Raw genomic sequence first — 26,754 nt, forward strand, 5'->3', positions numbered from 1 at the left:
GAATGAATGGTTCAAAGGGTGCGGCATCGTCACGATCGTTTATTGTGTTTCACTTTCTCTCATTTATAACTTTACGATAAATTATTGTGAAGCCTAACTCTTTTCGTTTTTTTTATTAAACTTGCACATTTCCTACATCTTATCGAGTTACTGGGCTTATAAATTTTTTGGAATTATTTAATTCTACATTATCAATTTTATATTAATTATGTGTCAGAAAAAAAATATTCTACAAAAAAAAAGGTTTTAGATAATGAATATTCATATAATAATGCTATAATTAGTAAAAACAAAAATCCGAATTGTGTAAAATTTGTGTTATCAAAGATTTTAATGGACTAAGATTAAATCTAAGTGATAGACTCTATTTTTGTTGGGGGAGGGAGATAGAACAGTTCATCAAAGTAAAGATTCATCTGATATGAAGAACAAAAGATAAACCGATATCGAATGGAAGGTGTCAGCAGAGTAAAATAGGTGCGGTTAGAGGGGTTTGCAAGGAAGCGTTGTCCACTATCAGTATGTTGTCAGTTAGCTTCGATCCATCGATGCAGTTAGGACAACCCTTGCGATACGTTATAACAGATGATATCAAATTTCTTAGGTGTAATCGTAGTGACCTAATATTGACGGTATCGTTTCATCGTATTAATTAATGTTCGTGTTCTGATAGAGCATCAAGTTGTTAAGAAAGATTTCACACGTAATCACATAACGTTATCTCATCCAAATCCTTAATTCAAAAAGCAAAATAATAGGGCTAACTTGTACACGACGAATTATCATGAGATAGGAAGGATGGAAAATCGGCAGTTGACATGACTAGGAAGAATTTATAGTGAGGAATCATATAATAAAGATTATTTCGTATTTCACATTGTGTTTAAGTGGAACCCACTTTGTCGTTTTCTTCGCTTGGCAGACCTTACATTAAATTTATTAAAATAAAAGACGACAAGAAAAAGGACAATGTTATGAGTGAACAACAAGAAACAGAAAGGATGATGAGTCAATTGGAAATGCAGAATAAATCACATGTTGGTCTGTACTTTTTCGAAGTATTTATCACATTTGTCAATGAAAATCAGCTCATCTCGTCTTTCCTTCAGACGAGCAAGGGGAACATGAAGAACACGAAGAATGCGAGGAACGTGACGAAGATTATTCAGTATCAGCATCAGCCATCATTCTACGACGTAATTCTTCACGACGACAAAGTAGACGCAAACGACGAACGTCTTCAACCTTTACTACCGAAGGTGAAGAGGTCAATGCAGTTCGACGGCAATCTTCAGCATACACGAATAGCTCTATCGAGTTAGTAATCTCATAATTGTATTTTGATATTCATAAAGATAATATGATCTTTGAAAGTGAATAATACATTTTTTAATTAATAAAATATTTCGGAATTAAATATATCATATATATATATATATATATATATATATATATATATATATATTGGTTTTTATTATATATATATACACATATCATGTTTTACTTATATCATTTAATTATGTATTTTGAATTTTTAATAAATTATATTTTTTTTATAAAAATCTGTATGTGTGTCGGATATAGTTACAATTTCTAAACGCTTTGTTTGTTAGAATAAAAAATTATTACTCTCTTTCAAAGAACATACAATCTTGTCAGTCATTGTAAGACGCGTTATTTTGTTTAACTATTTTGCGAAGTAGCACAGCTATCTCGATCGAAGATAGTGGTACGCAAGAACAAGTCTTTGAAAAGCTAAAATTACATAAAGAAGTTTTGAGTGGTGTGAAGGAAGAACCATGGCCTCTACGTAAAAAAATGAAATTAGTTCGACAAGCAAAATTATACGTTAGAAAACATGAAGGTGTTCTGCAAGAAAGACTCGCTCAAAATCGCAGCACCAAGGACGTCATTGCTCGTATTTCTCTTCTAATTACAAAGGTTATAAAAATATGTTATGATTACATAAAAATGACTTTTTCATGAATGAAATTTCATTGCAGTATTCTATTTTTTATTTTATAAATTAATATGACAAAGAAATTCAATTAAAAGTTTTTGTTATTATTTAATAATAGATGAAAATGATAAAAATTCATTTTTACTATAATACCATTCCGATATTTTTTATCTTATTGCGGTGAAATTTTACCTATAATACTCTTTAAATGTTAATCCTATCACAGAAATGGCAATATTTTCGACGTGAACTGATCAATCTTAAGACTTGGCTTATACCGTGGGAACTTCGTATTAAAGAAATAGAATCACACTTTGGTTCAGCCGTGGCGTCGTATTTTACATTTCTAAGATGGCTCTTTTGGATCAATTTTGTGATTACTATTTTGCTTACAGCATTTGTAGTAGTACCTGAGGTAAATCAACAATTTATTTAGATAAAAAATCGTCTGTTTGTGATTAAATTATTTTTTACTCTAATGTACTCATTGGTTTATTAGATGTTCATAGCCGACGTAAAGTTCGCTGGTGAGAGAAAAATAATACCAAAGGAAGAAAGAATAAGATCTAGTCATTTAACGACATTATGGAAGTTCGAGGGTATCCTTAGATATTCTCCATTTTTTTATGGCTGGTATACTAATCATGATTCGAAGAAAGGCTATAGACTACCACTTGCTTACTTCGTTACTAATCTTGTCGTCTACACTTACAGCTTCGTTGTGATATTACGAAAGTATTAACAATAATTAGATATCATCATTACTGATAATTTATTTATTTTAATTGTTCGGACTTATATCAATGAATTATTTCCTCAGAATGGCTAAAAATTCTCGGCAAAGTAAACTCACGGAAAAAGAAGATGAATGTGCTTTCTCATGGAAACTTTTTACCGGTTGGGACTTCATGATTGGTAATCCCGAGACTGCTCATAATCGTGTTGCAAGTATAGTTCTTAGTTTTAAAGAGGCTCTTTTAGAAGAAGCTGAAAAAGAAAAGGATAAAAGAAAGTGAGCAAATTTAAATTTATACTCAAACGTCTTACAAATTGGATCATTTTTGTTTCTAATTTCATTTTACAGTTGGAAAATTATATTGATGAGAAGCTTTGTCCATATATCAGTTCTTTTTTTATTAGCACTGTCAGCTTATATTGTAGTTGAAGTAGTAGCACGAAGTACAGATGAAGAAGCTGATAAAAATTTGTGGCGTCAAAATGAGATCACATTGGTGATGTCTCTCATTTCTTACGTTTTTCCAATTATTTTTGAAGTTCTTGGTCTTCTCGAAAGTTATCATCCTAGGAAGCAACTTCGAAGGCAATTGGCAAGGTAAATAAATAAAAATTATAATTATTATAAAATTAAAAACGTTTTTAAATTTCAATTGATTTTCTTCTTTGCAGGATAATGCTCCTTAATCTTTTGAATTTGTACTCATTAATATTCGCACTCTTCAATAAAATAAGTTACATGGTACGTTATCAATTTCATGATATTCAAAATTGATCATATTTTTTATTTATACTTTTTCAGAAAGAAAAATTGATTCAATTAAATCCTACAAAAATAAATTGTAAATATACACCTGTAAAATGTGTTGGCAATTTGATAAATTCCGAATCAACTGTAACTTTAGCATCTCTCAGCCTAGCGTTAATGGGTAGTGTCACTTATGCAAATATCACTGATCGATCAATCAAACAAGATCAATCTGGTATGTAAATATATATAAATAATAAATGTTTTCTTCCGTTTCTCACCTATAAAAAAAATAATTTTATATTTTCTATGTATACATTTAAAAAAGTAGCTTCTATACAATACAAAGGATTGATCAAAGAATTTCTGTCGAACGATAATAATTTTCACAATCTCAATTACGGAGATTACAATGCCAACTCTGAAGATTATTACAACAGTGGCGATTATTCACGGATTGATAACGACTTCGATAATACTTTCATAGACAATGAAATTAATAATACTTGGTTGAGTACAATTAATAATAACGAGGAATTACAGCCGACTAATTCAAATTTGTATATTAACGAAGATTATCGAAATACTGAAAGTTTTACAGAAAATTCGACGGACAGTAACTCGACCAAAAACGTATCTGGTACATTGAAAGATAATAATATTTATGAAATATATAATTCTAGTTTCAACACGACGAAGGAAGTTAATAATTTTACGACAGAGTACAGTGTACTCAGTACGGAAGGAAATGACAATGAAACGTACATATCAAATGCTTCGAACGAACTGAATGGATCTGATATTTCATTTACAGAAAATATAAAACATATCGTTATGTGTTACGAGAGAGTTTGCACCAGTGAGACGCAAGAAGGTACATAAAAGACGAATTTGTTTATATCTATATAAATAAAAAAGTTATATTTGGTGTCTTATCATGTGTCTTTGTATTGTTTGTCCTTACTAGAGGCACCAGTACAAAGGTTAGATTTAAAAACACGTAAAGAGCTTCGACGTTTATGTTGGGAAACAATGTATGGACAGGAACTTGCTAAATTGACTGTTATGGATTTGGTAGGTCCATCAAAAATGCATTTGATGCTTCCTTAATTCGATGTCTGTATCATAAATAATTATAAACAATTAATTTATCAGCCTTTCTCTCTCTCTCTCTCTCTCTCTCTCTCTCTCTCTCTCTCTCTCTTTAATTTTATGAATTTTTCGTTCTTATAACTTTTCCAAGGTAATGACAATTGTTTCCACACTTGGTATGGATTTTTTTCGAGCTGTATTCATACGTTGTATGAACAATTGTTGGTGTTGGGATCTTGAAAAACAATTTCCACAATATGGGGATTTTAAAATTGCCGAAAATATACTCCATTTAGTGAATAATCAGGGCATGGTCTGGATGGGCATGTTCTTCAGTCCTGGTCTGGCAGCGTTGAATCTTCTGAAGCTAGGCATTCTTATGTATTTACGTTCGTGGGCAGTGTTAACATGCAATGTACCTCATGAAATAGTTTTTCGAGCATCTAGGTAATTAATGAAATAATGAAATTAATTTTAAGTATATGGAATGCATAACTACTGTTCGATCAAATATTATATCTATATTATAACTGATTTTTTCAGGTCCAATAATTTCTATTTTGCATTATTATTGATGATGTTATTTTTATGCGTACTACCAGTCGGTTATGCCATAGTTCGGGTCGAACCATCCTGGCATTGCGGTCCATTTTCTGGCTACTCAAGAATCTATATGTTTGCAACGAAAAGCCTTAAAGATAGTTTACCTGAAGTGATCAAACCGTAAGTTCGTTCTACATTCATAAATTCAAATTTATAAGACACTTTAAATTATATTAAAGCTTATGTACGTATTATTCAGATGTCTCGATTATATATCATCAGCTAGCATGGTAATACCTCTAATCGTTCTAATGACACTAATTATTTACTACATGGCTTCACTTACGGGATCTCTCAGAGAAGCCAATAATGATTTAAAGGTTATAAACCGGTGTTAAAATAGTAATTAAAAAATATTAAATTACTACTGATAATATATATGATCTACAATTATCTATTGACATATTTTTTTAGATACAGTTACGTCAAGAACGTACGGAAAAACGACGTAAATTATTCAAGATTACGGAAAAAAGACAAGAAGCTATCGATACGTCAATCACTAGATGGAAAAAAATCTTACCAGTTTTACCGTCAAGTAATTCAAACAAATATAAAAATTCCAATAGTTTTTTAATCACATCAATGTTTAACGTTATTTAGATTATTAAGCATGGATCTAAACAAAAAAATATGTGAACTGTTAAAAATAAATAATTCATAAGTTTTTTCTTGATACTTAGACGATTCTTATACAGCGATCGCGATTGAAAAACTAAACGATGTGGTAATGCATGAAAGGAAATATTCGATCACTTTGGAAGAAGTTGGAATTACTGATACTGAAACTGAATCTTTGCCACATGATTTTAATTTACGTCAAAAAATGTATGAAATTCGAAATTTTGGCAGGTATGATCACCTATCACAAATTTCATTCATAATTTTCTGTATTATATATTTCATTTTAAAACATAGAACAAATATCTTCAGCGATTCTTTAGTATCACCGTCGAGCAAGGATGCAATTATACCAGAGATTCGAATAAATGAGGTCGAAGATAAAACAAGAAAGAGTAATTCTCATTCATTAAATGAAAAAAATTAGACCGACTGATCACAAAGAAGGAATGTAATCTATTATTATAAAGTTATCAATATGATCATCAATCTTAAATTGAATTAACATGGGCACAATTTTGATTAAAATAATATTAATACTGACAATAACTTATTTCGTCCCATAACCCACGTAATTTTCTTCAACTATAAAATATATACGTAAAATATGTTAGCTTATGCGCTTGCAAGTGTCGAAGTATGTATTAAAATCTAATACGCTGAGGTATAGAGTAGAAGTCTTTCGTTCTGTTCTTTCGATGTAATAAATACGTGCGCGTAAATAAATTTAACTAATCGATGAAACTTCCTTTCGATCAAAAATACGAGCACAAATAAATTTGTATTTGCGTACATATGCGCACTTAAGATATTCCATACGTACTATGGAACGTATTAGAAATTTCTAAATAAATACTGTACTTTATGTACACATGTGCGTCGTACGTCGATGACAATAACGATAACGATTCAAGAAATGTTTTAATAGCCATTGTACTTTTCTGAATCGTTTGCATTGAATATTTTGATTACTCGTAATTCTTCTCGATTAAAAAATACGCAGATTGGTCCCTTTCTCTACGTCACAATTTTTCGTCGAATACTTTGGTGAAAAATTGTTTGAAATTTAATCGGATATCACCTAGTCGAATCGAATGTCCTCGTTCTAACAGGTACATATTTTGGTCTCTTTCGTCGAGTACTCCAATGAAGATAACTATACCATCCAGCGATGATAGCACCAAAAGCATTACACGTTGAAGAAAAGATGAGAAGTATTGTTAAAATACTCTCAACTTCGGGACAGTTCAAATCCATATATTTGACCGATGCTTCGCTAGCCGTAACATTTGTTTGTTCTCGTGGCCTACAAACACACGTGGCGTTGAGGACACGTGCTGGTGTACATTCTAGCCTCATAAGATGTGCCAGATGCATAGTTGCTGAGATGCATGCCAGGATACACGCCACAGATGCCGAAATTGCAAGTAAAGTACTGATTGTCTGCAGAATGAGAAAAGAAATAACAGTAATAAGATGTATTGTATGTTATATCTACAGAATTTGAAATTTTTTAACAAATTTTTCTCACCTTCGTCAATGTTAAGCAGAAACCAGGATTCATACCTGGATACTCTTTCTTGAAGCAACAAAGCAAACACACGCCGAAACTTCCAGAAAGTAATAACTGAAAAAAAATAGAAAATAGATATATAAAAATATATAAAAAAGTTTTATTATTTTATTTATGATTCAATACACTCACAGGCATTCCACTCCAATATGGATTATCAGCTATAGGTAAATTTGGAGCCCACAATAACAACCATAACGACAATGAAGTAATTGCAATCCCAAGAATGGTCTGTAATGCTGCCAAACACCTAGCCAATTGTCGATGATAAACTAATGGTGGTAAGAATTTTTGTGCTCCTACAAAATACGAATGAATAGATCTTATACTTTCGATTGTTCTCTCACGAAACATCGCAATCGCTATCTTCCCACGTATCTTCCCAAGCGCGCACGGCTTTCTAAAACGTTCCGTCTGTGAAGCCTAAGATTATCATGAAACGTTTTCTCACATTGCAAAGAACCACACAAGACGCATTCTTAAAAATGTCGGTGAAACGGAACGATCGTACTATCCCTCCATACAAGGCATCTTAACGCAAACGACCAGCTGTCCTTGTCATGGATATCGAACTATCAATAAATTCATCAACTCCTTTGACTCGGATTTGTTTCGTAATTTTGATAATTGACTATTTATTAAAACTTTAAAAATATTTTACATTATGATAGATATCTTTCACAAATTTATATACATTATTAAGTTCAAATATTTTCCAACTTACCCCCCACCCCCCTTTCTCCGTCTTCCTTTTAAACAGAGAAATAAAAGCTTAGCTTTTGATTAAGTTGAAAGTGACGTTCCACGCACTCCTACAACATAATGTTTGAAATGTATGTGGCTGCTAAGTTTTCATTATCAAATGGCCTCGATGCATAAATAATGACAACAAGTTCGTGTCTTACGTAAGAAATAACGGCCACGCTATAATGGAGTAATTGCATCGCTAGGAATTATCGCTATGCGTTCTACTTCACTTCCGTTATCGAAGGCTCACCGGTATATGCTTTTTGTACAGTCATTAGAGATATTGTTCGTTTTAGGACAATAGTTAGGTATACATATAACAAATTTAAAGAATAATACTTGTCTTTTTTTGCTTTGACAGCCAAGTAGAAAATGTTAAATAAAATGTTTTACGTCTCACGGCTTCTAAATCAATGACGTTACAGTTTAAGATTTACTTGTTTCGCACGTTTCTTGTTTTTTTCTTAGGTTTCTTATTGAAATGGAAGTCTCGTGTGCAAGTCACATAAGATAGGAAAGTTCCAACTCACTCTGCCCACTTCGATTCAGCACGATCATTCTGCTGTGCCTGAGGGAATTTCTGGTGGGTGTGTGTCGACCTGCTATTTGCGAAGCAGCTAGATTAACGGGAACTGTGGTTGACAAACAATTGGCCATCGAAGGAGCTCGTCCAAGTTCTTTATCGGTTTTATCCGTTCGATATGTTTTACCAATATTACCCATCGAAAGAGCACCTGTGTCAAATTTATTACTCTTGATGGTTATTTAAAAATTCGTTTAATCTTAATTTAATAATCGTTTCATTGTCTAGAAGGTGTAGTACCAATTTCGAAATTATATTTATAACGAATCAATTTCATTAACAGAAAACTCAAAATTAACTTTTACGCTAAAGACCAACGAACTCGCGTACAAATTTCACTCGCGGTCATTCTATTTCGAGATGAAACTTTCGTAGAATCATACGTTCTTATGACCGATTTTATCGTGTGCCAACAATTTTACCAGATCGTGAAGAAGATGATGAGTGATCACATTAGATCTAATATGTTTTTAAGAGAAAAAGCGTAATGATAACGTCTTCGTCGTTTAGAAGGACATGATGTACATATACAAAATTGTTTAGTAAATATTGTATTATATATACAATAACTTACCTGTAACTCTAACAATCTGAATCTTGGAAACGTTACCAGCACTCATCGCACTGCTCACCCTATTATTATTATTATTATTGTTACTACTTTGTGGTATGCTCGATGAAGTAGTATCGTTTTCTCGAACCTGACTCAAATTACCAACACTCATCGCAGAGGTCACACATGTTGGCATAACTTGTACGTCCTAGAAGAACAATAAAAGAAATATGAAAAATTATCGATGATGAAAAAGTTAAATGAAAGTTTCGTGATAGATCGATTTAGAGCGTGTCGAAGAGACTTCAATGCGTAATCCACTTATTGCACGCGCAACAATGTAATCAAAATATACACGTGTGTCGATCATTGTATATATTACAAGGTGAGTTTTTTGAATTTTGAAAATGATGAATTTTTCAGAAAAAAGTTTCTAAAAGGAATTATTAAATTTAGCAGAGTAAATATAACAATATTACTCATACCGACTTGGTGAAGATTATTTCAAGAATTTCAAGATTATTTCAACATCATCTTTAATTTCATGAAAAGAAGATTATAAATTTTATTATAGTATATTAATTTACAGAAAAAACAAACAACTTTTCGAGTATAAAAACATTCCTATATCCAGCTTTTACATTCTATGATATTTAACGTTTTTAAGACAAAAGTTTAGGATAAGTAAAAATATAGAATAAGAGAAAGAAGTACCGACCAGGACGAGATGAGACACAATGAGACAGGACAGAATATAATAGCAGAGGATGGGATGAGACAGAAAAGGACAAAACAATATAAAACAGAATAGAACAGAATAGAAAACGACCGAATAGAATCGAACAAAATCGTACATGATCAGATAATATCGAATTGGATCGAATAGGGTCGAATAGGATCGAATAGGATCGAATAGGATCCATTCTTTTTGGTTCTATTGGATTTAATTCGGTCCTATTCGGTCCTATTCTATCATATTCGATCTGATTCATATCGTCCTATTAAATTTTAGGTTTCTATAGTATTTCATCCTATTCGATCCTATTTATATATAGCTTAGCCATACGTGATCTTATTTGATTCTATCCAATCCTATTCGATACTATAGGATTCTTTTCGGTTCTATTCATTTCTATTCGATCTTTCTCGTTCTTGTTCGATCTTGTTCCCTTTTTTCTTATTCTCTATTCTTTCCTATCTTGTCTTATCCCCTCTTGTCCTGTCTAGTCCCATTCTGTCATGTTCTGATCTATCTTCTATTTCTCTTTGCCTTAATTTTTTTATTTAGACAATGTTAGATATCGTAGAATTTAGTAGTTGGGTAAATGTTTCAGACAAAAATTATTTATTTTTTGATTAAAATATATCTTTGGAAAAATATTATATTTTCATTAAAAAAAATAAAGTTGATTTCGAAATGGTCTTATAAACGTCCATGGAATCAAAGATAAATAATGCTCTTATATTTATCCTTCTAAATCAAACAATTTCTGTAAGAAATTTTCTTTTCAAATATGTGTTGTTTTTGAAATATTTAGGTGTTTTAATTTAAAACACTCATCCTGTATATATACATATATATATATATATATATATATACGATTCTCACCTTAAAATTATCATAAAAGCTGACAGGTCGGCTCCTTGGAGCATACTGAGTTTCCTCTTCGGTTTGCATAGTATACTCTCCGTGTGACAGCGTCCCTAAATGTTGCGTGCGCAACTCTTCGGACATCCTGGATGTCCCTTCTCCCTTTTCCCACTTCCGTTGCTTCTGCAAGCTCGACTGAGCACGCTGTGAGCGAATAGATACGAGTAAAACAACTACCTGCGATTGCACCTGTGTTCCACCTTCATTTATTTCTCATCGTTCTTCTACACCTGCTTTCTCAGTCGTTCTTTTAATCGTTGTTTATATACTATTATTCTTTTTGTATTTTTTCGAGAAAAAGAGATGATCTTTTGTTTTAATATTTAGTGTCGATTCTTTTTTCCGATCCGAAAGACAATTGCTAAGTATCTTATATTCATGTGAATTTCTGAAAAAATAAACATATCATTGGTTATTGATAACGTGATTAGGTTTTTTTGACTGTTAGACATGTTTCATATTGAAATTAATTTAACATACATAAATCATGAAATTCGTCTAATATCTTATATAATTCATTTATGACCTATACTTTTTGTACTAAATCTTAATAAACCATTTTCATTAATACTAATTAACAGTATATAGCAAAAGAAACTTTCGAATTGAAACGTCGCTCATCGGTGACCCTTTCCTATAAACCATCAACGTGTTAAACTCGTTTATAACGAATGAAAATAATGCTTATACACGTTTAGTACACATATGAAAGTGATTAAACATTTAGGCAAGCTGGTTCGTTGACTCAGTAGCGACTATGAACGGGACAGTTAACACCGACACATAAAAGGGAGACGCTTAATAGAGAAATGACTTATTTCCAGGCGAAAGAGCCCAGCCACATGTAGGTAGGTCACGTCATTGTGTGTCGGGTCTCTAACCTGCCACGGTGCGTTATTGCGTTGCATATCGTCTTGCGCAATCCTAGAAGGTATTAACTCGAATATATATATATATATATATACGTAAGTACATAGCTACTGTATATTGTGAAAGTAAAGTCTCTCATGTTATCTTTTTTACATAAAAAGGAAAAGATGAATCGCAGAATATATTTTATTTGAACGGTTGAATATTTATGAACGTCATCGTTATCGTTGATCATTGACTACAATCACTTTCACTGACCAACATCAGTGAAAAAGAAGTACAAAGGACATCGTAAGATGGGAAAAATTTGCGTTTTTATGTAAGATCACTTCCGTCAGTCTGATTCAACGAGCATACACAGTACTAATTGGCATCCTTTTGGCGATGACATTACTTCATTCCTCGAATAGATCGCTTCTATCACTGGCTAGCAATGTACACGTATAGTCAAAGGTGTATCTACCGGTAGCTTCTATTTATGTATGCGAGCATGATCGCTACGCAAATCCTTCCCAAAGTCAATAGTTATGATAATGAAGTAGAAGTTTATTATATATATTGTATATTTAAAAAATTAATTAAACTATTAACAATGCAAGTAATGAAATTTGTCTTTATTATGAGAAATTGTCAGCCTTGGTCGACACACTAGTAAGCACTAACATAATTGGCAAGTACTAAAAATGACGTGCGATTCTTTTAATTGAAATAGTCGTAATTGTTACGTTCGTACTATGTACATAGATAGATTGCGACAAAAAAAACAAAAAAAAAAGTATACTTTGATAGAGGAAATGAGCTCACTTTACTTTTTCTATGTTATTAAACGCTTGATTACGTCTTCTTTTCGATGTTTTTATCATCCGAACGTCAGAGCCAACCACTGAAACATTATTTACAAAGACAACGTGTGGAAGCGTAAGAGAAATATTTAACATAATTAAAAGGTAGATAACATTGGTTGAACATCACGAACGATATTAGTACATCGAACTAAAACGATGCTTGACTTCCTCCATACGATGTTAGAAAGTTAATTTCTAATCCGTTATTCTACATTTGTATTTGACAGTATACAATAGAAATACTCTACGTGACGGTGCATCTACGAAGAGAATTAAATTTTATTGATCTTCTCAATCTAAAGATGTACGAACACACATACACCTATACATATATACACGGACAGTTTTGTCAGATAAACGTGAGTTATTCTCATACAGTTCCCATGATTAAAATCAGATTACCTTCGTATTTGAGCTAACGTTGCTCGGTCGAACGGAAATCATAAGAACCGGATAAAAGTAGAGATCGGTGTCATACTATGTCGATTTGCTCGATCGGTATGTCAAAGATTTTTCGCAAGTTCCGGACAATATTATTATACTTTTTTTTTACATATTATTCTCGCGTCATGATCAAAGTACGCGTGCCTTTCGCGTCAAGGCTGTTAATTTATAATTCTAAAATTGATGTTTACCTTGTGTCGGCAAGTTTTTTTTGTTTTTTCTTTCAATTCCTCGATTCGTTTTCTTGTCTCACTCGTTGGTGTCATTCAAGTGTGAAGATCGAGCGAAAACTCGCTCGGAACTTTTTTATGATCGTTCTTTCATCTTTTCTATAAAAAAAATATATATATGTATGTGTATATATATATATATATATACATATATACATATATATATATACATATATATATATATATATATATATATATATATATATATATATTCTATTTAATCCTCATTTCTTCTGATGAATATAATCATACACTAAGAAAACACAAAATACACTATGTATTAAACATACGTACGATACGTAAATTAATAAGCCCGTGAAAACGTGTGAAAATAATGAAAGATAAATTTTCACTAAGTTACTCTGTCGGAGGCGCATTAACAACTGAACGCTCGCCTTTACGACTTCGTGCTTTCGTGCATGCCTTCTTTCCAACCAGCGCGTCAACAGGCCCCACCAAGGTGTTCTCCAAAGTCGAGCCTCCTGTTGGACCGACAACCAGCGAATCTCAAATCCTCCAAATTCCAAAACGTTCTTTTTTTTTTAAATATCTTTCACAAAACAACACATTTTCCTTCCAAATTAACAGCCTACTTTTTTACAAATATACAAACAATCTCACATTTAATTATTTCTACAACATTAAAAATATATCTTAAATATAGCTTCTTATCAGACCTTGAAAACTAACGTTGAAAAATATATGGATTAAAATATTAACTTATCATATTTTTTTCCATCTTTTACACAGTTTACAATGAGAAATAGAAGTAGAAAAATTTAATAAAATAGAATCGTTGATGAATTTGTTCGCGTTAAATGTTTGCACTATTTATCTTAGCTGATCGATGCTTCCTGAAATACTTGTTTACTTTCTTATAATTATCTAATATGAACTTCTTGATCTTCATCCGTTATCGCACTCGTAGCTGTACAATTATATCGTACTCTATACGTTATTGAAATTATTGTCGTATCATAGATATCAATCCTTGAATATCATTCGTCATAAAGTATTTTTATGAAAGAAAAGATTCCCCGTTTTTTCGACAATGAGCACCGCTGTTGCTCACTTTCACGTTACCCGAACGATTCAGAATGCGGACCGATGAAGGAAACCATCATTATAGGAAAAAGGATTTTATTATAGAAGGAGGTTTAGTCATGCTAACTGAATAGTATCTACTTTGAACGACTCGATCACTATATGATTTTCCTTTTATTCTTTTTCTTCTTTCGATCAAAAATGATCTCTCTAGCCTTCAAACTTACCCCAAATATACTTTCACTGTCCTTCGGACATCTTTATTGATCCTACCTTGTAATATCTGAATGCATATACGTAAGTATATATATATATATATATATATATATATATATATATATATATATATATATGTATACACATATATATATTTCTTATTTCACTTTTGTATTTCACATTTTTGCCTACCAACTGCGATTTTACGTGGCAACTTCTATATTCATCTTGGCAAGCCTATGATCGAGTCGTTCAACCGGATTCTCCGAAGTGCTTCCACGGAACGGTGCTAAGAATTCCTTATCCTCTGAAGGACTACTATTTATTTGGGTATTCAGGTAGTTCCCACCTTCACGAATTCATTCGTTTCGACCGACCTTTCTTAATATGTGAGAATATTTACATTTATTATACATCTTTTATTATTTCATTATAATTTAATTAGTACAATTTTTTTTTACTTTTTCTAACATTTCAGTATCTCTTAATGAAAATATTAATAATATTAAATAAAAAATACAATTTATAAATACTATATTTGAAACAAAACAAAAAAAAGAAAACGGAACGACATGAATACGAAAAGTAGACAACAATTTTATATCTATAATATTGAATTTACAATGATTTTTTACGATAGAAATATAACTTGTTTCGTTCTAATAAATATAGAAAACCATTACGCTATGAAAATCTTAAACATAGTTTTTATATATACTATACATACACAAAAACGTATATACTTTACATATACTTTCTATCTGGTATTCGAGTATTCTTCCAGCTCATTGTAGAAGAATGGTAAGTGCGGGGAGATCAAGCGCATTCCTTCTCTCGTATATATGCACGTTCAAACGTATATGCTTCGTTTCACCTTTCAAAACATTCGTTGAACTGCATCCACTAATTTACGACGCTAATGAATTCTTTTTGAGAAAGAGCTCCTCTTTATTACCTTGAGATATTTCCTAGAGAAATCTCGTTTATGATGTTTACTTCCAAGAGAACAATGGCAAATCATTTATAATTCAAGCGTTTACATATACTACTAAAGAATTAAATTATTAATACATAAAAAACATGTCGGTATGAATAAAGATATTCGTAAATGATTAAAAAATATATTACAATTGTCTCTGCAAAAATAGCCTTGAAATTTAATTTTTCGTTATTTTAATTTAATAATAATAAAATTAATTAAATGGCAAGTGTGCGCGCGTCGTTTGTATAGATACTTTTTTTATTGCCAAATTACGCGGGAAAATATGAAACTACTAAAAAAGAATTGATTCTTTACACATGCGCATAAATGTAAACTAACGTTAGCCTTTCTATTCTTACTCTTTATCTTATAATACGCTGAATATAACGTCAATATATATATATATATATGTAGAATAGAATCGCGTAGTAGAAACATGGCAGCTGTTTCCTGATTGGCTGCTTTTTTGCGCGCGGTATTTACTTATTTTAAATGTATTGATTGATTTATATATATATATTTTCAAACAATTTTTAATAATAAAATAGGAAATTAATTTTTTCATGTTTACAATATTTTTCAATTTTTTTTTTTAGTATTATCTTATTATTGTAAAATTATATGTTAATATTTGCAATTAACATTTCTGACTTTTCTAAGAAAAAATATAAAAAAAATAATTATATCTATTTTAAACAATTTTGTTTACAATAATTACGAGAAAATAATGCTTATTCTTTATTTAAATAAATCGATATAGAAAAAAATATAACCGTTAATATTCAAGACGCTAAACGCTTGAGCAGGTAGATGTAAGATGTGCGGTCGAGGTGCATGGTACGCAATTTTGTTTTTAATTGATTATAGTTAACTTAATATAACATAAAAAAATATTTAAAATTTACATTTCTATTTCAGTACTTTGTCGAAAGAAAAACTGTCTTGTGCTTGTGCATACAAAGATTCTTCAGGTGAATATCATAAAGTACCATGGATGGATAGCAGTGAATTAGTTTATGTTCAATCTTGCAACATAGGTCCGAGAGATATTGTTCCTTGTGTTGTCGCTGGTACACATTTGAAAAACAACCAGGAAAGGATTCTTTGTCCTATGTTATGGGGTATGATACCACCTTGGCATAAGGTTAGTCAAAGTATATTTATATTCCATAAAACTAACAAAAATTAAATCACATAGCTTAATATATTCATATATTTTTTTTTGAGATTCATTTAGAAAATTTAATTTGTAGGGAGATTATAAAAAACACACTGCGTCTACACATAACAGTCGTCTCGATCGAATCTTAGAATCTAAACTTTATGCTACACCTTTGCATAAAGGATTCAAATGTATTGTACTTTTTGATGGATTCTACGAATGGAAAGCTGGTAAGAATAAATCACCGAAGCAACCATATTATATCTATGCTAAACAAGAATCAGATATAAAAGTTGATGATCCTAAAACATGGTCTGATAAATGGTCTTTAGAATCTGGGTGGAAAGGATATAAACCTTTAAAAATGGCTGGAATATTTAATACATTTAAAACTATTGAGGTACATATGAATATTTTATATAATATTCATTTATATTTATTAGAAAACAACTACAATTAACATAGTTATATTACAGGGAAAAATTATATATAGCTGTTCAGTACTTACCAAAGATGCAAATCAAGTTTTGTCTTGGTTACATGATCGTATGCCAATTTTTCTAGATGAAGAACAGTGTCAAGTACGTCTATATGAGTATATAAATAAACAAATCGTTTAATAATTTATATATATATATATATATTTCTTTTTGTTTTTAAAACATAAAAATATATTTCAATGCATTTTATTAACAATCAAATATTACAATTATTATCATTAGCTGTGGTTGGATTTAGAAGTGTCGCCATATAAAGCTGTAGAAATGTTAAAGGAACAAAAATTAATAGAAAAAGTTTTAAGTTGGCATACAGTTTCTACACTTGTGAACAACATATCTCATAAAGATGCAAAATGCAGAGAGCAAATAGAAGTGAAGTATGTATATACATAACATTATGTAATTTTATCTTCACAATATAATAACAGAACATGCATGCTTAAATAGATAAAGTAACATGTCACAGTATTGATTCTGTAATTGTATTATGTAAAGGGAGAAACAAAAGAATAGCTCTGCAATTTTTATGGCTTCCTGGTTGAAAAGAGAATCTGGAAAATCTAGCAAGAGAAACAATACAATGAACAGTAATTTTATTGAAGAGGAGATAAATGAAGATGAGACACCTGCAAAAATAACAAAGAAATCTTAAATTATTAATAAATATTTTTAAAATTGTCCCAATATTTTCATATAATAAATATGTCATTCTTTCTTTTATTGAGAAATTTAACTACGTTATGAGAATTATCGTCATAAATATTTCACGAGAAGACAAACAATTCATTTAGTGTATACTGTTTTTTCTCCTATATTTTCTTTTCTAAGATATCAATAATAAGTAATAATCGAATTTAAATGACGTTGATTTCCACGTAATCAGAATATACAACATTAGAAAAAATTAAACTACGTACTAACATTTCTAAGGAAAACTATATATTGATGTTTTGAGGAATTTGCTTTTAAATCAATGTGCAATGATTTCGAAATTACTTGTCGCGCGCTTCGTCAATGTATTAGTACGGTAGAGAGGAGTATCGAAGGTGCTTCGTCGAAATACGGTCTTCCTTGTTCTTTCCATCTTTTTTCCTCCCACTCTCCCTCTCTCTCTCTCTCTCTCTTGCTTTTGCTCTCTCCTTGCTTTTCGCGAATTCAGATGTCAGCACTGTTCATCGCATTTCACATTAGCGTTTACAACGACGTTGATGTCAACAGTGTTTGGAGTAGTAAGGGAATACGTTTGATCTTGATCGTGTAGTAAAGTGCTTGGTGCTGCCGGTAGTGATATGGTTTTGCGTTAGTGACTCATTGTGGAAGGGAGGAAACGGGAGTAAGCACGTCTCCGTTTTCCGTAGGTATTCCGTAAGGATTACCGTGTTCATTCGTGGGTTCATTCGTCTTTCGTTGGTTCGTTCGTGTACATAGTTCAGACAGTGTAGAAGCGAAGGGTAGCCTTCGCGCGAGTGTCCGGCTCGCGCATGGCATCCCTTGCCGGTTGAAACGCCTTTTAAACGAAAAGGTGAATAAGAAAGAAAGGAAGGAAGGAAGGAAAGAAGAAAGGAAGGAAGGAAGGAAAGAACGAAAGAAAGAAATAAAGAAAGGAGTTAAAGCGAGAAAGAGCGAAGAAGGAGAGGGAGCGAGACAAGAGCGGGAGAGAAGGTATCGCGCGCGAGCGGGGCCCAGCCTCTTGGCGTGCCTCCTCTCGTGCTTCCTCTCGCGCCTCTTCTCGTCGTCTTGTCGTTTTCACCGTGAGCGCCGAACGCTAGTAAGAATTACGAACAGGCCGACACGATGACCGACAACCAGGAGCAAACACGCGAAACAGCGATAAGTAATGTCGAAACTGAGTACCTAGAGATCACCTCGAAGGAAGCTTGGCCAATTCTCTATCAGGTAATAAATGAGCGAGAACTCTCTCTTTTTCTCTCTTTTTTTCCCCCCTTTTCCTCTCCCTCTTCCCTTTCGTCTACCTCCTTTATCCATTCATCTAACCATCATTTAACATTCTTCCTCGCTCGTGTCGTCTTTTCCCTTACTCCTCTTTCTCCTCCTCCCTTCCCTTCTCCTCCTTCCCTCCTCCTCCTCTTCCCCTATCACTTCTACGAAGAAAAGAATCGCAACGATCATGACTACGTGACGAAGACGAGGATGAGAATAATAAAAAAATATTAACGATAATTTCGTTCAGTAACGAATTTATCCAGCCGTATGTATCGCACGCTGACGGAGCATTTTGTCGTCGTGTAACCAAAAACGCAAACAGATCGTATATATTTTTAATTACCGGCCAATTCACGAGGGCAGTTTGACGGTCATACGATGATGTCGCGCGTTACCGTTTGTAGTAAAAATTATTCGTCATGGCACAACGTCCTTCCGATCTTTAATTCGATTTCCATCTTGAGAATTACGTGTATTTTATAGTACAGATGCATTGGTGTATTCATCAGCGCCAATGTCATGCTATATGCAGGATAGAATGAAGAATAATTGCTTTGAGTGGTAAAAGCTCCTCTATATTTTAATCTAGTTCTTTTCATTTCTTATCAACCTCCCTTGTTTCCAATTAAATTTCCAATCATTATAAAATGTACTTGATGTCATATTTGTCTATTGATTAGATTTACATTATGAATTTTTGAGTTGACAATGCCTTTCATTTGTATTAACATTAAAAACTTAACTTTGACAGCATATACGAAATGAATGTGGTAATTATGGATACACGTATAATGAATCAAAGAAACGACAGAATAGGAACTTGAATCGTTACAGAGATGTGGCTCCTTACGATCACACCAGAATTGTTCTTAAAAGGGGTCCATGTGATTATATTAATGCCAATCTGATACAGGTACATATATAAAGTAATTAATGGTTATAAACATACAATGATAAATCTATAAGTAGTTCTATGTAATTTCATCTTAGATGGATCGTGCACATAGACAATATATTCTCACACAAGGGCCATTGCCATCTACTGCTGGTCATTTCTGGCTCATGGTATGGGAACAAAATAGTAAAGCTGTATTAATGTTAAACAAGACGATTGAAAAAGATCATGTTAAATGCCATCAATATTGGCCTCTTGAAAGTACAGAAAGTACAATGGCTTTCCCAGATGTTGGTCTAAAAGTAGAGTATATTAGTAAAACAGAGTCATCAGATTATACCACAAGAACATTACGGTAAAAGAAGTGTATATATAATTTATAAGGTTAATTATATCTTTGACACATGTACCTATTCTTTCTTTTTTTCTTCGTCTTTTTAGAATAACAGATTTGGAAACATTGGAAAGCAGAGAGATCTTACACTTCCATTATATTACTTGGCCTGATTTTGGTGTGCCACAAAGTCCTACAGCCTTTTTACATTTTTTAGCAGATGTAAGACAATCAGGAGTATTAAATCAAAATGTTGGGCCACCTGTTGTTCATTGTTCTGCTGGAATTGGAAGATCAGGAACCTTTTGTTTAGTTGATACATGTCTTGTTTTAGTAAGTCAATATACTTGTTTTAAATATCATATGTAGGTTAAATTAAATGTCTGAAATATTATGTATGAATGAGTATCTTAGAATTTTGTTTATTGATTTCTTATAGATAGAAGAAAATGGTTTAAATTCTGTAAATGTAAGGGATGTTTTGATGGAGATGAGAAGGTCTAGAATGGGTTTAATACAAACACCTGATCAATTAAGATTTTCATATGCTGCCATTATTGAAGGAGCAAAACAATTGCCATCTAATAACGTGGTAACTAATACCAATTCGCAGTAGCACAGTGCTATTAGTTATGTGTGATTACCAAATGAAGTATTATATATTAACAATATCAGTTTTGATTATATATGTTTTTTTTTATATAGTAGTAGTTATCCTACTGTTTAACACGTTGCTGCAAATGACGGCTATAGCCGTCTTGCACATGATAACTGACACTCAATTTCATATGGCAATCATAAACAATTGAAAAAAAAAAATGTGTTTCTGAGCACGATCGTCAAATTAAAAGTGTGTGGCAACATGTTAAATAATATGTCTGTTAATATTTAACATTCTAATAGCATTGATCTACTGTGATATTATATAATGATTGCTTTTTTCTAAATTAATTGTAATTTACAGAATGTCGACAACAATGAAATAGTAACAAATCATTATGATGTTGTTAATAACATCAGTAACTCTTCAATAGAAGAAGAAGATGAGCCTCCACCTTTACCACCTCCTAGAGGAGAATCTTTACAACGTAGCATGATAGCTGAGTTAACCGCTAATACAAATACTGGAAATGGTAATAACCTTTTTATTGTCGTTTTCAGAAAAATGTATGAATGGTTTATGCAATGTTCTTTTATATTAAATAGCAGATGAATTAGGTGGACCACCAGATAAACCATTGCCTAGGGAACCGTCAATATGTACACAACCATCTACAAGCCCTCCTCCTATAAACTCTACATCTATTGCAAACAAACTTCACGAACAAAATTCCGATGGTGCCGTATCTTCAGCTGATATTGTCAATGATAGTGAAAGTTCTTTTCATACAGTTAGTCCTCTGTCCAGTCCTGATGCGTAAGTTTTCTCTATGATTATGAATAATGAATTAAAATATTTCACATATACAAAGATTATTCTATTGATTTTATTGACATTATTTTAACAGAAAAAGTGAACTTCGTCAACGTAATCGTGATAAGAAGGAACGACTGGCTGCACAAGTTCGCGAGATGAAACGTCGGCAAAAGGAAGTTGAAGAATGGCAAAAACTCAAGAGGTCATTATTTAAGCCCCTTACAATAGGCATAGGTGCAGCAATTGTTGGTGGGGGTGTTTTAGCATTTGTTGGCTATTTGTATATGCGTGGTTAGAATTATAAGATTACAAATATTATCACTTGTATATGAAATTGCAAGTGACTAGTGATACTAATATGATGCACGTTTTTCGAGAATTCTTATTCTCAATGCAAGATTTTTACATCTTGATCCTTATCGGTTACTACTCTCTTTAAAGCTAATAGAAAAGAAAATGTGAGAGGAAGTAAGCTATTAATGATAACAGGATCATCTGTTAAAAAAAGTATCATAAATGATACTTAGCGATCATCTTCTGATGATCCTGTTAACAAACAAAGGTAATATTATCTAGTAATCACAAATTGCGAATGCAAGGCGTGATATTTGAACATCAGAAGAAAAAAGATAGATGTTAGGGAAAACTGATCAATGAAAGAGCTGAATTTTTCAATTTGTATTTTTATATTGCGATTCATTCTATGAATATTTGAAACTAGAATGCATGTCCATTTTCAGATTTCTTGCATAGATTTCGTCATACTATGTCATGATTCATTAATCAATTATCCAGATGTGCTCTTGTACAAATGTAATGGAAAAGTATAACATACTTTCGGAGAACCATTTCCTTACTTTTATAAGTAATGTGTTACGAGAAACTTGAAATTTCGCGTTCAAAAAGTTCTTCATTTGTATTTAAACAGCATAAAAAATATCGGATACATGCATTCTTTTCACGTTGATTCAGTTGGTTATACATTTATATTGAAATAGTAATGAACTTTTTTATGAATAATGTTTCTTTCACATCGATTTCATAGTTACACAATTCTTGTAAAGTACGTTTCAAGTATAAATTAATTTAATTTACTTGAACGCGAAGTATAATATTAAAATGCAATTATTGCATATGTTAAATACTTATTGCTATATCGCTGTTTTTTTTTTTTCTATTTAGTATTCTAACTAGAAATTCTAATAAGGATTAATTATTCTAATTATTCTAATAAGGAAGTAAGATATGAATTTTATATAAAAAGAAGCAATTTTTAAATAGATTAGATCTAGTGAAATTCAGGGTACGAAAATCATGAAATTGACAAGCACCTCATTATCTTTATAGTGTGTAATAGGTACGCTTGTGATAGAACTAGAAATTATTACAACAGTCACATAATAGCATCATAGATGTTTTTTGAATATTTGCCATTACTATAGAATTTGCTCTTTCACCAAGAACGTTTCAACAAATGAAAAAAGGATTAATTATTCGACGCCATATAATGAAGTCGAAATGTTGCGGAAATTGATTGGAAGAAAGAAAAAAGAAACAGTTAAAGAAAAAAAATCTATCTAACAAATATAAAATAAAGAAGCAATATTCACGTATAATCAATTCATAAAATATAGATGCTATATATTGATTGGCATTAAAGTTTTTTTTATAATTGCTTGTTTATAACACACGATAGTCATTTTTTTCTAGAGTATCATTTGTTTAAAATGATTTCACTTAAGTCATCTGCCTAAGTCTATATGGTAGATAACTTATATATTTCTATTTCAAAAAAAATATTTGTGTGTATCTGATAAAATACTTATCCTTTGTTAGAAAGTATTTTGAATTCATTCTATTAGGTTTTATGTTATAATTTCATTTCATTTTTTCTTTCATTTATACCATAATTTACGAACTTTAATGATAACCGATCGATTCATTTGTTTCTATTTTCTTCGATTTTACACAATAACATTCCTCATTATTATAGGAGTATAGCTTCAAGTTTTCTGAAGTTATAAGCAAAATTTTTAAAAGATACAAAAAATAGTAGGTTCAGAATTCATCTGTAGTGCATTTAATCGCCCATTACTTTTTTTTTTGTTTCATGACACTTGTCTGGAAAAGTACGTAATACAATTGGGATCATTAATGACGCATAGTAGTATCTCCTTCATTTTAAAGGAAACTCGGCGAACTGGAAGGAATATCTCCACTGTGTGCTATTAATGCTCACAATTGTATATATTAACATGAAATAAAGAGACTTCAGTTTTGTACGCAACTTTCTATTCGAAAATTTTTTAAATATTTGAGAGATTATCATAATGTATTTATAATTTTATCCTCTTGCTCCTACTTTTTTATAAAAACACCGTACAGTATATGAAATACACGTGGTCGTTTAAACCAATAATTGGAAGTCTTATTGAAAAATATGATTTAAAGAAGAAAATTTGTCTAAAAAAACATTTTTAGAAACGTACAGAGCAAGAGGAAGACTGAATATGGCTAGTAACTTCTCAAAAAACAGAGAAAAAAATATGAGTAAAAGAAAATAGAATATCCAACTCATATTTGTATATCAAGCTATACTATATATGTATATATATATATATATATATATATATACATATATATATGTTTGTATATATCTATATGTATATGTATATGTATCTGTAAGTCATGAAGACCTTGAAAAAAGGAATTTGGATCGTATTTCAATTAACCGAAGTTGCAAAAGTGTGTACTTGATATATTGGTATGTTTTCTGAGTGTGGCCACTTGAGACAGCTTGTGTAGTATGTGCGAGAAAGTGCATGCGTGTGTGTGTTTGTATAAGTGTTTTCATAAAGGTGTATTTTTTACTTTCATACATTATTAACATTGGAATACGATCTCTGAAACTATAGGAGCATTAGATTTAGATGGACGCGTGTTCATTTTCCATCTTTACAAGGTACATAAATGAGAACACATAAGTATGTTTGCATGCATCAATGTATGTATGTATGTATGTATGTATGTATGTATAGACATAAATACATAAATAATACATACAAGAGCATACATCTTCTATCCTATTATAATTCCACATATGCATAATCGAGTTATATTAATTACACAAGTGCGCTCATAAGTGAAAAGGAAAAGAAGAAAAAAACAAAAAGAAACTATTATAATATCTACTATCAATATTTTTCTTGTTACAAGTTGTGTACATCTCTCGATGCTAACAAATAATGTAAATTGTACTATCATCAAATTAGAGTTTAGTTTATGAAAGTTTGTCGTCATTTTTTCTACACTCTTAACTACATATTCTCAAAATATTTCTCTTCTCTATATGTTATATTGTTACACACATTAATACACACAATAACAAAATTGAATATTATACTTTATAATCATCGTATCATATAGAAGTAATGCAGAACACTTTCGACGATATTTAACAAAAGGTGGAAGAACACGCGTACTGAACTTTTTACTTTCGGTCGATTTAAAAAGACTGACGACAAGTAGAGAAAAGGGGGATATGATGAACTTTTCATGCCTTCAAATTTTTGAAATAAAATAGTCAACTATAAAAGCCTAGTTAGCTAACGCTCAAAGATATTATTTGTATGGAGAAAGAATTGGAAAGATTGGCAAGAAACAAAAAAGAAAAAAGAACAAGTAAGCGGTTGGTTACTACCTCTGTGTTGTGCTTAGGCAGGGATGATTTTTACGATCAGGATATGTTTAGAAGCACGGTGCTAATTAAAAGTTCCAAAAACTGGTATGCGCTTTAAACGTGTCTCTGCTGTACGTTATGTATTGTACATGAATATATGTGCGTGTATGTGCATTTGCATGAATGATAAAAAGATATCGATAGTGATGAATACTAAACTGATGACATTTCTTTTTCGTTGAAAGAAAAGCAACACGCGGTGGAAAATGTATTGAAAAAATAATTTTAAAAAACCAGGAATGAAGATAGTATGAGTGTGAAAGATAATTAGCATGTGAGAGTGAGTGAGTGAGAGAAAGGGAGAGCGAGAGAGAGAGAGAGAGAGAGAGAGAGAGAGAGAGAGAGAGAGTGAGAGAGAAAGAGAGAGAGAAAGAGAGAAAGAGAGAAAGAGGAAGGCACCGTTGTAATTCTCAATTGTAACAGATAGTAATATGCCGAACACACAGAAAACATGGTTAAGTGCCTACTCGTACAAAAAAAACAAATGAAACTCTGAATTACAAGCAATTATTCTCTGGCAAAATAGCACATTAAGAGAATTATACAAGATTATGGTTTATTGATGGTAGAATAATTTTCGATAAAGCGAATCGTTTTTATTACCCGACAATACACAAGTAGATAATAGCGATAGCATACCCATCCATTCTCGGATTGTGTTGAGCGACGATAAGTTGTCCGTATTATTATAGAAAAAACTATGAAAAAAAGAAAAAAATTGAAAAAAAAAAAGCTATTCTAATCAAGAAAGAAAAACGCGATGAATTATCGAGATCGCTTTGTAAGCCAAAAAACAAAACAAAACATACGATTTCCTTCTACCAAATGATACATTGAAGTTATCTCTAGTTTTCAATAATATATATCATATATACAGAGATAAAAAAACAAAAGGGCAAAATGGATAAATAAATAATAAGCCTTGGGTCAAAGATTATCAGAGATAATCGTAAAAGTAATATAAGAGACATCTTGATGATCGGCTTACACGTAATCTCTATGTATAGTGTACCGTACTATTAGTATTACGAACAGTGATTATTGATAATACAAAATAAAATGAAAGATAAGGAAGTAAATAATAATAATAATAATTAAAAAATAAAATAATAAAAAAAAAAGAAAAAACCGGAACGTGCGTGTCCAAAATTGAAAGTGACGTATAATATAACCATTGCTGTGAACCGTACATTCTAGATATTTCGTCCGTGCAATTAAACTAATTCATTAACATATAATGTACTGTTAAATATTTTTTGTTCATTT

At 31.5% G+C, this 26,754-nt stretch overlaps 4 protein-coding genes across 17 annotated transcripts in view; 3 read left to right on the forward strand and 1 right to left on the reverse strand.

The window, feature by feature from the left end:
* Positions 1–316: 316 nt before the first annotated feature.
* Positions 317–6,648, forward strand: LOC124947477 (transmembrane channel-like protein). Its single transcript, XM_047489656.1, has 17 exons — positions 317–1,041; positions 1,110–1,317; positions 1,704–1,941; positions 2,187–2,375; positions 2,460–2,695; positions 2,781–2,972; positions 3,045–3,293; positions 3,368–3,437; positions 3,498–3,678; positions 3,775–4,317; positions 4,411–4,517; positions 4,687–4,982; positions 5,079–5,258; positions 5,338–5,458; positions 5,553–5,676; positions 5,822–5,990; positions 6,072–6,648. The coding sequence occupies exons 1-17, from the start codon at positions 975–977 to the stop codon at positions 6,184–6,186; spliced, it is 3,285 nt and encodes a 1,094-aa protein (XP_047345612.1). The 5' UTR covers positions 317–974; the 3' UTR covers positions 6,187–6,648.
* On the reverse strand, positions 6,193–14,834 carry LOC124947485. 8 transcript variants are annotated; one of them, XM_047489683.1, is made up of 10 exons: positions 14,708–14,834; positions 13,550–13,737; positions 13,217–13,354; positions 12,546–12,619; positions 10,825–11,254; positions 9,237–9,423; positions 8,610–8,813; positions 7,465–7,631; positions 7,291–7,386; positions 6,193–7,202 (listed from the first exon to the last, which is right to left on the reverse strand). In XM_047489683.1, exons 5-10 carry the CDS (start codon positions 10,948–10,950, stop codon positions 6,837–6,839), a joined length of 1,146 nt encoding a protein of 381 aa, XP_047345639.1. In that variant the 5' UTR covers positions 10,951–11,254; positions 12,546–12,619; positions 13,217–13,354; positions 13,550–13,737; positions 14,708–14,834; the 3' UTR covers positions 6,193–6,836. The 8 variants fall into 8 exon arrangements, with proteins under 8 accessions (XP_047345639.1, XP_047345638.1, XP_047345634.1 ...); XM_047489682.1 differs by having other exon boundaries at positions 12,541–12,619; XM_047489678.1 differs by lacking the exon at positions 12,546–12,619.
* Positions 14,751–17,941, forward strand: LOC124947487 (abasic site processing protein HMCES). Of its 3 annotated transcripts, XM_047489692.1 has the most exons (8): positions 14,751–14,904; positions 16,258–16,334; positions 16,416–16,641; positions 16,751–16,889; positions 16,992–17,059; positions 17,136–17,240; positions 17,382–17,536; positions 17,655–17,941. In XM_047489692.1, exons 2-8 carry the CDS (start codon positions 16,315–16,317, stop codon positions 17,809–17,811), a joined length of 870 nt encoding a protein of 289 aa, XP_047345648.1. In that variant the 5' UTR covers positions 14,751–14,904; positions 16,258–16,314; the 3' UTR covers positions 17,812–17,941. The 3 variants fall into 3 exon arrangements, with proteins under 3 accessions (XP_047345648.1, XP_047345645.1, XP_047345646.1); XM_047489689.1 differs by having other exon boundaries at positions 14,752–14,904; positions 16,751–17,059; XM_047489690.1 differs by having other exon boundaries at positions 14,761–14,853; positions 16,751–17,059.
* Positions 17,942–18,225: 284 nt separating this feature from the next.
* The window catches only part of LOC124947482 (tyrosine-protein phosphatase non-receptor type 2-like), a 10,287-nt gene continuing 1,758 nt past the window's right edge, over positions 18,226–26,754 (forward strand). The window contains exons 1-8 of one of the 5 annotated variants that reach the window (XM_047489668.1): positions 18,226–19,055; positions 19,855–20,016; positions 20,094–20,353; positions 20,440–20,665; positions 20,772–20,924; positions 21,297–21,465; positions 21,542–21,749; positions 21,841–26,754. The exon at positions 21,841–26,754 is cut by the window's right edge and continues 788 nt beyond it. In XM_047489668.1, the coding sequence (XP_047345624.1) occupies positions 18,954–19,055; positions 19,855–20,016; positions 20,094–20,353; positions 20,440–20,665; positions 20,772–20,924; positions 21,297–21,465; positions 21,542–21,749; positions 21,841–22,045 (1,485 nt within the window). In that variant the 5' untranslated portion in view covers positions 18,226–18,953 and the 3' untranslated portion in view covers positions 22,046–26,754. Of the gene's footprint in view, positions 19,056–19,264; positions 19,665–19,854; positions 20,017–20,093; positions 20,354–20,439; positions 20,666–20,771; positions 20,925–21,296; positions 21,466–21,538; positions 21,750–21,840 lie in introns of those variants that run through there. The other 4 variants (XM_047489667.1, XM_047489669.1, XM_047489670.1 and 1 more) reach the window with 4 other exon arrangements.

Source organism: Vespa velutina, chromosome 3 (assembly GCF_912470025.1).
Source record: "Vespa velutina chromosome 3, iVesVel2.1, whole genome shotgun sequence".
Lineage (NCBI taxonomy): Eukaryota > Metazoa > Arthropoda > Insecta > Hymenoptera > Vespidae > Vespa > Vespa velutina.

Excerpts from the sequence above, each read along its gene's own strand:
- LOC124947477 (XM_047489656.1), top strand. The coding sequence starts at position 975 with ATGAGTGAACAACAAGAAACAGAAAGGATGATGAGTCAATTGGAAATG. Across the intron at positions 1,942-2,186 it reads TTTCTCTTCTAATTACAAAG|AAATGGCAATATTTTCGACG; the intron begins GTTATAAAAATA and ends ATCCTATCACAG. Across the intron at positions 3,294-3,367 it reads CTTCGAAGGCAATTGGCAAG|GATAATGCTCCTTAATCTTT; the intron begins GTAAATAAATAA and ends TCTTCTTTGCAG.
- LOC124947485 (XM_047489678.1), bottom strand. The coding sequence starts at position 10,950 with ATGTCCGAAGAGTTGCGCACGCAACATTTAGGGACGCTGTCACACGGA. Across the intron at positions 8,814-9,236 it reads TCAGATTGTTAGAGTTACAG|GTGCTCTTTCGATGGGTAAT; the intron begins GTAAGTTATTGT and ends AATTTGACACAG. Across the intron at positions 7,387-7,464 it reads CATATTGGAGTGGAATGCCT|TTATTACTTTCTGGAAGTTT; the intron begins GTGAGTGTATTG and ends ATTTTTTTTCAG.
- LOC124947487 (XM_047489689.1), top strand. The coding sequence starts at position 16,315 with ATGTGCGGTCGAGGTGCATG. Across the intron at positions 16,335-16,415 it reads ATGTGCGGTCGAGGTGCATG|TACTTTGTCGAAAGAAAAAC; the intron begins GTACGCAATTTT and ends TTTCTATTTCAG. Across the intron at positions 17,060-17,135 it reads ATACATTTAAAACTATTGAG|GGAAAAATTATATATAGCTG; the intron begins GTACATATGAAT and ends GTTATATTACAG.